This window comes from Heterocephalus glaber, unplaced genomic scaffold (assembly GCF_053883595.1).
Source record: "Heterocephalus glaber isolate CG9 unplaced genomic scaffold, H.glaber_assembly_v1.0 deba00001481, whole genome shotgun sequence".
Lineage (NCBI taxonomy): Eukaryota > Metazoa > Chordata > Mammalia > Rodentia > Bathyergidae > Heterocephalus > Heterocephalus glaber.
Window position 1 is genome coordinate 53,319,208 of NW_028258317.1, and position 12,702 is coordinate 53,331,909.

The 12,702-nt window shown below is 45.0% G+C and overlaps 1 protein-coding gene and 1 long non-coding RNA gene across 29 annotated transcripts in view; one reads left to right on the plus strand and one right to left on the minus strand.

Moving 5' to 3' along the window:
• The window catches only part of LOC106008816 (uncharacterized), a 186,199-nt gene that overhangs the window by 61,476 nt on the left and 112,021 nt on the right, over positions 1–12,702 (plus strand). The gene's annotated exons all lie outside the window — the stretch shown is intronic.
• Trpm3 (transient receptor potential cation channel subfamily M member 3) overlaps positions 1–12,702 on the minus strand; it is an 843,949-nt gene that overhangs the window by 9,610 nt on the left and 821,637 nt on the right. For all 27 annotated transcript variants that reach the window (XM_087183504.1, XM_087183498.1, XM_087183497.1 and 24 more), the window contains 3 exons: positions 6,639–6,789; positions 6,353–6,552; positions 2,429–2,561 (listed from right to left, as the gene is read on the minus strand). In XM_087183504.1, the coding sequence (XP_087039630.1) occupies positions 2,429–2,561; positions 6,353–6,552; positions 6,639–6,789 (484 nt within the window). The remainder of the gene's footprint in view (positions 1–2,428; positions 2,562–6,352; positions 6,553–6,638; positions 6,790–12,702) is intronic.

The following is a 12,702-nucleotide window of genomic DNA, read 5'->3' on the forward strand; positions in this document are numbered from 1 at the left end:
TCTCCCAGAATTCTGTGTGTGTTTAACCTCTAATCATCTGTCTGATCATTTAGGTCATGGACCTAACTGATAGGGGTTACTATGGAGGTTATGGAAAATAAAAGGTCCTAGGGCCAAATTTATATGTGTTTGTTCTGTAACTAGAGTACCTCTTTAAATCTTTTAAATTTGTTTCTTAAAAAATTAAGTGTATATGGACATGCATCCCAGATATAAGTTGGCCTCAGGAGCCAACCAAGAGTTCTAGGTCATGACTGTAGCCATTTGGAGCTGATTCTGATCAAGTAACTCAGGAGACAAAATGAGATATAAATAAGAATTTATGAATCACCAGGGGTCCACTAGGAGACAGATACATAAAGTGACCCATAAAAAAGAAAGATAGGTAAAAGCCATTGTGAAAAATGAGACATTTATAGGAGAAACTCTTTATTTAACTTTCCATCTCTCACATTTTCAGACACTGAGTGGCTCATTTCAGAATAACTCGGCAAGGACCCGAGTTCAATCCCTGGTCCCAAAAAACCAGAGTAACTCGGGGTGATCCCAACAGGGTCCTGGAAAGAAGTGAGGTGACAGGTGAGGTGGCAGGTGAGAGGGGAGCACGCTTTTAATGTTTCTGATTTCAAACCTCTGTACTGGGATTGTCTAACATTAAAGCAGAATTACATAATATGCGATATGCTAAACGGGATGCACACAGTTAACTTAGATAAATCCCTTCATGTGGGTCTACATACAAGCATGTATGTGTACATAGCTCTGTCCCTACCCACCTCCCCAACCTCAGAAAATGCAGATAGGACTGGGGTTGTTGCCTGCCACTCCCTGAGAAAGCACACGTCCTAGAGCAGGTGTGAGATGGGGAGTTTGGAGCCATTTGCCCCTTGGTTAGGCTCTGTTCCCTCAGGTACCCCTGGCCTTTGGGTTGTGCCAAGTGCAGCTCCAGTGTTGCGTTATTTTTTTGGTATGCTTACAAATGCACATGTGTGCACATGGCACAGTTTTCTGGGATCACATGGCTATGTGTCCATTAATAAATAGCTTTTTCAGGGCCTCAGAATGAGAGAGCTCTTTAGGTTTTGTAGTTCCTTCCTCTGTTTGCTGGAAAATTACATCATACATAAAATGCTCTATTTTGCATTGGTAGATGTGTATAAAATCTCTGGGTTGCTTTAAATTTTATTAATATTGGCCTGGTACCTATGGATATCATCATTCAATAGCATATGTGTATGTATCTATTTATGTAGTCTGCATTCTTTAAAGAAATAAAGGAATAGAAAAAGAAGCCATCGATTTGATTTCTACAGTCAGTAGAGAATGTCTACTGTGGAGACACAATACCATTTCATGAGAACTAGAGATGATGGTTTCAAACCTCAGAATCCTGAGTCACACTGGCTAAAGCTGTCAACATAGCGTATCTTTCTACACTATTTAGAATTTGCTCTGCCATCTTTATATTGGGAATTATTAAAATTAAAGTTACATCAATGATTTGTAACACTGAGTATTCTTTCAAACAGTAGTTTCCAGCCAGGCGTGGTGGTTCATACCTGTCATCCCAGCACTTGGGAGGCTAAGGCTGGAGGATTGTCATGAGTATGAGGCCAGCCTGAACTACATAGTGAGACCCTGTCTCAAAAAAACAAAACAAAACACCCAGTAGTTTCTAAATGCTGGGCTTTGGAATACACCAGCCTGGAATGAAGGTTTTATTAGTCTACAGCAAGACAAGAGAAAAAAGAAAATGTAAGAGCTTTTATATGAATCTAGAGTTATTAGACTTAAAGGATTCCCTTCTTTTTTGGAGATTTTTAAAAACAGCCCCACTAGCCCTCAAATCTATTTGGTCAATGAGATCTAAATAACCACTGAGTAGAAAAACTTGCTTCTATTTCTTTGTTTCTATCTTGTTCCATGAAAAGAAGAAAAGCATCAACTCTGAGGGAAAAAAAACCATCAATGGTTTTTCTCCTCAATTTACAAGTCTCTTGCTGTTGTGTCCTGAAAAGTATTGAGCATCCAGCTGAGCCATGTACTGGAACATTTCTACTCTGCTGGAGAAGATGCTGAACACGAAACAAAAGCCTGTAGAAGAGCAGCAAGTCGGGCTGGGTCTCTCTTGTTTTGTGTCCTGGCCAGAACTTTCCAGTTTCTGGCTAGAACCAGGGCCCAGCCTGGCCTGGCCTCCCCAATTTCTACTGTCCCAGAGGGCGGCTGCTACCACCTGCAGAGTCCCTAGTCTGGGATTTTCACGCGTAGACACGGGCTATAGGTGATGTTCTGTTCTCCTGGGAGCTCCAGGATTTCTTGGACAGTGCAAATAAGCACAAAGCATCTCTGTTTGGGGACCATGAAAGCAAACTCAACTGGCCAAGCAGCCAGGGCACACAGCTTTCTTGGAGGTGCCCAGGGAACACACCTTTCTGAAGTCACTCGGATCCTCTCATCGTTGGACGAGTTGAACCGATCGTCCTTTTCTCTGAAATACTCTTCTATGCACTGCTCCTCGAAATCGTGTACTTTTTTGAGCTCATCATCAGTTATGAAGAGTTCTGTGAAACAAACAAATGAGAGCCATGAGATGGAGAAGTAAAAGTGATGGCCTCAGATTTGTGGGCCTGATGACATTCTTCATGTAAATCAAGGCCAGGGAAGGGAGCCTAGATTCTAAGCCTCTAATGAAATCTAAATTCAATTAGGCAGGTTGCATCACCACTTGCCTTCTGAACACTAGATTCACTCTGGGTCTCTGAAGTTCAACTGAGTGTATTCGGCATATTGCAGGAGCTAGTTAGAATTAGACAAGTGACAGCTAATGTGGTGGTGCCTGCCTGTAATCAGTACTCGGCAAAACTGAGGCAGGAGGATCCAAAGTTTGAGCCCTGTCTGCGCAACTCAGCAAGACCCTTTGTCTGGAAGGGAGTGGGGAGGGAGAAGTAGAGGGAGAGAGGAGGCAGCCCGTCAGACTGGGGATGTAGCTCAGTGCAGAAGCCCTGGGTTCAGTCTCTAATATAGAGGGGAAAAGGAATTACACAAGTGATAAGACCATGGACATAGCTGAATCAAAAAAAAGGGGAAACAACTCTGAAGATGGATGTTTCTCTTTTTGAGAAACGGTCTCACTATGTAGTTCAGGCTGGCCTTCAACTTGTGATTGTCCTACCTCAGCCTCCCAAGTGCTGGGATGACAGGCATATACTACCACACCTGGTTGCATGTTTTTAAAAAATTTCTGGGCTGGGATGTGGCAGACAGATGTCGTTGATTGACAGCCTTCTCAGAACCCCATTTTCCCTTTTCCTCTCCCCACTACTGAAGTAGGAGAGCCAAATACACACATTTCTACTCTCCTTTGAAGCTATCAGCAACCATGAGACTCAGTTTTGGCCAAGAAACAAAAGAAATCTGCTCCAGGGAGAGGTAGTGTATTGGGAAGAGGTTTTGCTTTCCTGATAAAGAGATATGGTTGCTTCTTTCTACATTTTTTAAAAAAATTTTCTTTCTCCTTTTTTTTTTCCTGTCTTAAACATAAGCGTGATGACTGGAGGTGCCACAACTATTTTGTGACTATGAGAGGTGGCATAAAAGGAATTCCTGGGCCTATAAATAGAAGAACTTACGTCTTTTACTTCAGTGAGCCATTGTTGGGTCTGGGCTATCTATTTCTACTTTTTGTCATGCTAGTTAAAGCCATATTTATTTGTGCTATTTTTATTCTGGTTTTCTGTTAATAGAAGGTAAACTTATAACTGATAGAACAGTAGAAAGAGCCCAGTGGAAAGGTGAACCTTTAAATGGCTTATGAATTAGAGTCAGGGAGAGAGCTGCTTTGGGAAAATGCAATGGGCAAGTCTTTCTACTCCTGTGCCCTTGAAACACCACAGGAATTGTCTTAAGTGTTTGGAGCCCTGAATCTTTGAGCTTCAGGGATTTTTATCTCCTGAGATTGCTCTAGTTTGCTTTGAGGCCTTGGTCTGAACTTGCTGGGGGCATGAAAAATATGAGTGTAAAGCAGAGGAGAGTGAGGGAAACACTAGGCCTCAGTTCGCTCATCTCCAACATGGCAGCCCGTGAGGCAGGGGAGGGTGTTATCAGGAGGGGACGCTTGAGCTTCAGTCCTGAAGTCACGTAGGGCCTTGGGCTGGAGGGAGATCGATGGAGAGAGGCCACGTACCAGGCCCCAAGTATAGACTCCTTTCTGCTATTGCTATATTTGAGACCAAAAAGAGTGTGCCGAATACTTACTCTCTTGGCCCTTCACTTTGATTCCTTTAGCTATGTGTAATGCTCTGTTTATAAAAATATTTTAAGAATTCCATCAGCGTGCCACATTTTACAATGTAACTTAAATGGCTTTCTCTGGGGCCATACAAGGAGCTGGCAGTGTCCCAGGGTCTTCCCCTGGTTGAGAAGTGTGGTAAAGGACTCCCATCACTGCTCTTCACTGTTTCTGACCCAGTCACAGCTCGGAAATCCTCCTCCTCTGAGACCTTGGACACTCTGCTCCTCCTTGCCCGTGTCCAGAGACCCGGTGATGCTCTCATTGCTGCCGTGGTGGGAGCAACAAGAAGCCCATGAGCCAGAGCTTTTCGTGCTGTCTTCCCCCATTGTCTGCCTGCCTAGTTTCTATGGCCTCTAAGCTGAGGGCCCCACCCTGGGTCCTTTGCTGTATCCCAGACCTCCTTTGCTAGCTGCTCCAGATAAGAGCTTTTCCTTTTCCCAGTCATGATGCGTGTTGGTCCTCGGCTCAGCACGCACTGGGGCTGCTACTCATGAGAGCCATCGGTGCTCTGCTGGGGCAGCCCAGGTGCTCCCTGCTGGCTGGGGACCAAAGCTTAGGGATGAACTCATAGGTTACCCTCCATCCTTCCCTCTCTTAAGCTTTCTTTGTGCCTAGACTTGTGTTTCAGGTGGAAACTGATTTTGAATTTCCCAGCTCTTTCCAACTCTCCTATTTTATTATTTATTTATTTATTTATTTATTGGTACTGGGGATAGAACTTGGGACCTTGTGCTTTCGAGGCAGTTGCTGGAACCACTGAGCTAAATCCCCAGTCTTCAACTCTCCTATTTTAATGTTTAGAAAGAAGCCAATCATTGCTATGTCAGGAGGTTACTGAGAGATTCAGACTTAGAGAAGCAGACCACAGGCTTTTGTTGTAAACCTTAGACATACTGGTATCACACAGAAGGAGGAAGACTTCCTGGGCCACCATCCCAGAGGCACTTGCTTGTAGATTTAATGTAGGTGGTTGACCAGACACACTTTGAGAAGCTTGTTTGCCTGGGGGTGGGCTACTTGTGTTGTTTCTAACTGATCATTAGTGCCCAAGGGGCATTTAGGAATCTATAGGAGCTACCTGCACCTAAGGTGTGGAGGTGGACAGGCTATATTTCCTGTAATGTGGGGAACAGTATCACACAAAGGAATCACTCCACCCCAGGGCCAATAATAGAACTACTGCTTCCTTTTAGAAACACTGGGTGTGTCTAAAAACTGAGGTGGAGGATAGAGAATCTTCTGTTTTGTCCTTTGAGTAATGGAAAGTGACTCTCAGTTCCTCTTGAGGTCACACAGGCACAATTCCTAGGGCTTTGGAAAGCGTTTAAGACCTGAAAAAATGAGAGCCCCAGAAATTATAACGGAAAATTGAACTTAGTCACAGAAACTCAGCTCATGTCATGGTGCTTAAAAGTGGTACATAAACTGAGGGCCAGGGATTTAGCTCAGTGGTGCCACCGTCTGCCTCGAAAGCGCAAGGTCCTGAGTTCAATCCCCAGTACCAAAAGAGAAAGGGTATATAAGTTGGATGTAGTGGAGCATGCCTGTGATCCCAGCTACTGGGGAGACTGAAGCAAGAGGATCACAAATTCGAGGCTAGCCTGGGCCACTTAGTGAGGACCTGTCTCAAAAGGGGTGGTGAGGGGATGTAGCTCAGTTGTAGAGTGCTTAGAAAGCTTGCCTAGCATGTGTGAAGAAGCCCTGGGTTCCATCCCCAGCACTGTAAAAGCAACAGTGAAAGATATAAAATGTACCATTGGGTATATATTAATACGGTTGATGTATTTTGTGGTGAGACCCCGGGGAAAATGAGATGCTTAGGACCTATGAAGGTGCTAAATAGCTCTGGTGGAGACCAGTTTTCTCTCACTAAGGAAGCAGTGAGGCTAAGGGACACTGCATTTCAGTTTCTCCTGTCTTTCTCTCAGCGCCATGTCCCATGCTCACAGATCCCCTTGAGCTCCCCTCAGGTCTTGAGGGTCATCTGCAGTCTGCAGTCTGCATTCTCCATGATGCCTATAGGGATTTCCTGTGGTCACTGGGCTCTCACTGGAAGCTTACTCAGGCCATAGTCCCTCTCGTCCGGGTCACTCTCATGCTTCCTCCACCGGCAGCACAGGTGCTGGAATATCATGGTCATGTGGCTGAAGATGATCAGAGGTGGGGGCAGGACTGGCCTTTCATGGAAAGTCATGATCAGCTGATACCTCTGAAACTTCCACACTTGGTTGGATATCGACTTTACCTCAAAAAATGTATTGCTGAAATGGAGCAGAGACAAGTAAGTGAGAAAATCTGTTGCTTTCAAAAGCATTACTCCCCCATCCCCCATCCCACACCCACTCACTTAAAGACAGCAATCAGGAGGTTGACCAGCAGGATGTTTGCCACCAAGAGGTAGCAGGCCATGATGGCCGGGACAATCCAAGCTCCTGTCTTGCAAGGAGGCAGCTGGATGATCTTACCATCCTCCCGGGTCTCGTTTTGTCCACAGGGAGCTGGAGGAGGCAACATAGGCAAGAAATAAGAGACAGCGGCTACTTGATTCATATATATATGTGTGTGTGTGTCTATATATATATATATATATATATATATATATGATCGAGTTGAATGAAGGATTTAGATGGAAGAAAAACACAGCCATCTCAAACAGCAAAAAGTTCCAAAAAGCAAAAATACAAAAATGAGAGCTTCATGAATATCTCAAAAGGCTGCCACTCTAGGGGGTAGTGAGTCCTGGCTGTTTTCCCAAGCTGTCATCCACTGGGAGAGACTGTCATCCTACAGTCCTTTGGCCCCTGATACTGGTCAGGGGCTCTTCTGTGCCTTTAGACACCTGGTGAGGGCTTTCCTGGGGAGCGCCAAGGAGCAGAGCCCTGCTGCCCAGCAAGTTACTTTCAAAATGTGCTGCAGAGGTCACCAGCATTGGAGCACCAGCACTCCAGGGTTACTGACTGGGAATTAACACCGGGGCAGCTGTTAATTGCTGTAAGAGATAACCCAGAGGCTCAGCGCTAATGATTTGCTGTCTCCGGACAGAAGGAGCCATGGTTTGGGCAGTGTTTAGAGGCCTGTCTCTCCTGATGGATAGAATTTCACAGGGAGGGCAAGGAGGGCCAATGGTTGAGGCTGTGAAGCTCACAGCTACCTGCTTGTTTTCCAGCAGCATTTTCATTCCCAGTGTGCTTTCCAGAGCACAGGAAACAGAGCCTAACTGAAGTTAATAAACAGGCAAATAGGGGAAAGGAAAAGATCTGGGGGTGGGGGTGAGGAGGAAGGTGATGTATGGGGGCCGCCTGCTCGGCATTCCCAGGTAAATGCCAGAAACAACAAACCCTGACAATGCTTCCCAGTACTGCACCAATGATGTGGCCTTAGAACAGGGTCCTCTTGCCTCTGCACGTGAGAGGGAGCTGGGGTGGGAGAGTGGGCAGGAGCACCAACAGGTCTCAGCAGTTGCCACAGGATGCCAGGGGTTTGCAGAACCAACTCAGAATCTACAAGGCTGGAGCTCCTGGCAAGGGGGTAGGGTGGTCCAGACTCTCCTCCAGAGTTCCTGCTGCTGGGCTGTGCATTCTGCTGCAGTTCTCAACCCTGGGTGTCCAGGGCTGGTTGTCCCCAGACAACTGAATCAGAGTCTCTGAGGGGGACCTAGGTATCACCATTTCTTTTTAAATTTCCCAGGTGATTTTCGGTTGCTACAAAGGTTGATCACACTGATCTACTGGGCTGGGAACATAACAAACTTTTACCAAGACTCTACTTTTATGGTCAGGTCTAAATGGTCAACATGCTTCCTTTGCTTCTGCCTGTAAGACAATTGGATATTGGAATTGGATGTTTTCTAGGAGCTGGAATCTCTTTTGTTATTGGCAGTTGTGGCAGACAGCCTTGTAAGAGGTGCTCATCATTTTCTCCCTTGGAAGGGAGTGAAGGCCAGTGACAGAGGCCACAGTGGCTTAAGGATGAAGTCCCAACTCTGGGTGTGGCTGACCCAGTGCGATCTCCTGCCACTGCCCACCTCTCTCTCTAGGCACAAACTGGACAATTTCCTTTCAACACAATGACACCGTGATGCTCACCACAGACGCAGAAACAATGGTGCCAAATGACCATGGACGAAAACTTCTAAAACTGTGAGCCGAAATAAACTTTCCCTCCTTTAAGTCACAGTGTCGGAAAGCTGACCAATACACTTGTCTATATTCCATTCAAAATTCCCAGTGGGAAAAATTGCTTTTCAAGGTATCCCAGCTGAGAGGGAGGCCAGGAAGAAGAGCAATGCATTTCAATAGGCGTTAAGCAGTGGCTTCAGTGTCTTTGTAGGTCTCCTGTGTGGCTCTGTCCCGTTCCCCAAAGGGCTTGTCTAGTTATAACTTGGAGCAACTTAGTGTTTTCAATAAGATTTGATTTGATGTCAATATGACTGACCCTGGGAATTCCCTGCCACTCCTTTGGGTATTAATTTATTTCAGCTTCTTCAACCTCTTATTCATCCTGCCATTATAGAGGTAGCATTAATGTAGTGGTTAAGAACATGAATCATAGTGAGGACTTGAGTTCAAACTCTGACTCCACCATTTTCAAATGACCTGTTCATTCCATGGACTTCACCATCCTCACCTATGAAGTGGGAGGAGTGATAATATAACCGTGGGGGGTTGTCAATTTCGTTACGTCAGATAAGGCATGAGTATCAGTCAGCTTTGTCACTGGAGAGACAAAATACCTAATACAATGTAAAGGACAAGAGGTTTGATTTTCTTATAGTTTCATTCCATCACCAGTTGGCTATAAGACAGACACACGATGGTGGAAGGGTGTAGCTAGCAAACTTGCTTAGTTCATAGCAGCTTTGAAGCATAGCAGGGGAAGGGTGCCAGAGTGGAAGAGGTGAAGAAGCAGACACAGACCCCAAGTGCACACCTCCATGGCCCACTCAGACACACCTAGAAGTCTGCTCCACCAATGTCCAGTGTGGATCCCAAAGCCAATCAAGTTGAAACTCCACCTCTCACCATCTCATTTCACCCCTTTCAACTTGCTACCTAGACAGAAACCTAAATCTAAACACTTTCCTTTAACCGTACTTAATCTCTAAATAAAGATAGCGAATTCATAACTTTACCTAAATAAAACAACTATCCAGCACACAACCAGAAACCAGTAATCCTTTCCCCAATATCTCAACAGTTCCAGCATTTTCAAAAGTCCAAGTCTTTTCTGAGACTCAAGACAAAGCCTTGGCTGTGAACCTCTATAAAAATAAAAAATAAGTTACATAATCCCGAAGTACAATGGCTCAGGGAAAACATTCCTATCCTAAAAGGGGGGACTGGAGGGATAGAAAAGAATCCGACCAAAGCAAGACTGAAAACCAGCAAGGCAGACATTAGGTCCTATAGTTCTAAATCCAGGATTCAGGGCACACAGTGGTAAAAAGTGAGTTCCGAAGGTCTTGGACGTAGCTTCACCTCTGTGGTTTTGCCACTTGGAGCCAGCACAGCCTTTGCCTTGGGCTGGCTCCATTCATCGCCTGAAACTTTCTTCAACAGATATTCCACATTACTGGCATCTCTGATTTCCTTATGTCTCCACTGCAGTGTTGGTTTCATCTCCACAGCTTCATGCAAAGCCCATTCAGGAGTTCCTTACCTGGCTTTTCAGGTCTTCCTTTGAAATTTGGGTCTAGGCCTCCCTTGGCTCTATAGCTCTTGTATTCTGCATGCCAGTATAATCAGCATCATGTGGATGACATCAAAGTCAGCTGTCAGCAGAAGCAGTAGACAGCTCACCTTGGACCATAGCTGCATCAGCCTCTAAGTGCCTCAATGTCTGAGTACAGTGAAATGAATCCTGGGGAAACAGTCCCTTAGGAGGTGCTTGTCAAGGAAGAATCCTTGGCACTTTATTCTCAAAAGAAAGGGTGACAAATTTTGTACCATTGAGCCTGCATCAAGTGGAGTCTTGCTGATTCTTGAGATGCCCTGAAGGCATCTTCCTTCTTGTCCCCATAAAAAATACTTGGTTTCTTTTTAATGATGTTAGTCTTTTTAGCAGCCATGCTTCCTTTGGCCCCAACATGGTTTCTTCTGGGCTAAAATTTAAGTTTTTCAAATTTTTCTGCTCTGCCCTTCAGCCCCAATTTTCACTATAAATCTGGCTAAAAGCAGCCAGCAGCACCAATGCCATAACCTGAATGTTAGGGTGTCTTGAAATTTTCTTCACCAGATGAATTAGTCTACTGCCCTTAATCTCAGTCTTCTGTAAAGTCACAGGACGTGGGCTAAATGTAGACAAATTTTCTGGCCGACTGTAACACACATCGCCTCTAGTCCAACTGCCGATGGAGTCCTTGTTCTTTCTTAAACTTCCTGTGCATGGCCTTTACTTCCTGCCTTTTGAGCAGCATTCTGGTCTTCTGAGCTCGGACCAGAATCTACCATCAATCTCTGCTTACTCTGCTTAGCATTCTAAGGCTTCTCTAGCTGGCATCTTCAAACCTTTCCAAATTCTTGCAAACTAACTTCAAGGGCTTTACCACATATATATGGGTATAGTCACAGCAACAACCCCGTTTCTTTGGTACCAGTTTTCTGTATTAGCTTTCTTGTTGCTGAGACACAATGTCTAATACCCACAACTTAAAAGAAGGAGATATTTAATTTGTTCATGGTTTCAGTCCATGATTGACTGTCTCTATCAGAGACATCGTGGCAGAAAGGCATGGCAGAGAAAAGTTGCTTAGTTCATGGCAGGAAGCAGAGCAAGGGAAGAGTGCCAAAGTGGGAGAGGCAAGGGAGCAGGCATAGATCTCAAGGTCATAGCTCATGACCTACCCAGAATTGTGCTCTACTAATCCCTGGGACAGACCCCAAAGTCAATCAAGTTGAAACTCCACCTTAACCACCACAGCCAGCAAAGCACATGGCTCAGTATTTAGCACACAGTCCTCAGTGAACATTAGCTGATGTCATCATTAGTATTGCTATTTTTGAAATTAAGGGACTTTAGGTTTCTTGGGCTTAGGGGCTATGTCTTAGTTCTCTTTGTTTTGGAGTCACTAAACACAGCACTTATTCTACAAACATTTATTGAGTGATTAAAATATACTGGCTACCAGGCTCATTGGAAATGAGAGATTATTCTTGCTAAGGAACTCACAATTTAGGAGTGGGTAGAACATTGCATCAGTGTGTGGTATGAGCTCAGGTGGAGGCTCTAATGGGGAGCACTTCTGCTCGAATTGCTGTATTCCTGTTAGCCTGGATCATGCAGGGTCGTCTGGTAATCAGGACTAGCCTGAGGAACATCATCTAGATTCTACAGCAACAAGTGCAGTATAAATGAATTAGATGATTCTTGTGACAGTGATAATGATAATAAAAGTGAATCATTAAGAGACAGCCTTCATTTGGTAATATCAGCAAAGAAGCAGTGAACATTATATACAGGAGATAGAGGAAAACATTGCTCTGTGTCTCCTAATGATGTCCTTCTGCTGGGTTTTTATTTGCTAGAAAGTGCTATGACTCACACTTATAGATGTCTATCACTGATGAAGATGGAACTGGGTACCTTAAGGCCTGACAGGCAGCAGATTTCAAGGAGGAGGATAAGTTATCTGGGTTGTCATCTGGCTCCAACCAGTATCTGGGGGATCATGTTCCCAGGGAGACGCGCCAGGTGCCCATATCTATGATAGCCTATGGGTGGGCTTTAGGGGCACATGGGTTGGTCACTACCGCTGTGACTCCTCCTTTTCTCCTTTGGAACCTGACGCTTGGGTGTTTTTTCTCCCAGTTCTCTTGGAACAGTGTATGCATTTCAAGTGGCATGCTGTCATCTCCCTCTTTATTGGTGGCAGTGAGTCCTTATAGTAGATGTTTGTAGGTTCCACCCATGAAGAATGAATCACCCCTTCCTGCAAGAGCATCTTGGTTTCTCCTTGTGGATTAATGCTACTCTTGCTCTTAGCCCATGAAGTCTGGATGAAATGAACTCCAAATCCACAGCTAGGAGAAGGTTAATCAGTCTGTTTTATTCCCTGATTGAAGTGATTGATGCAAGGACATCATGGTGCTCGAGCCTGACCAGAGTCAGTGAGCATTGGCTTTGGTTGGAATAGTAGAGGACTTGTCCAAGAGGGACCCCATCCCAGAGAGCAGAAGCTGGTCCCTAATTCCATTATTCCTGAAACCAGCCCTCTCCAAGTATAAGAACGTGTCATTCTTTTTTCTTCTAAGTCATTCTGAGGTGAATTTCTGTCACATGCAACTAAGAGTCCTGACTAGTACTGGCACCCCACTTCCACCGCCTGTCCCCAGGTTAGTAGTCAAAGATGCTCACAGTGTGGGCACCCTGCTCCCGAGAAGCTGCATTTGTAGTCTTGGAATAGACTTAGAAAG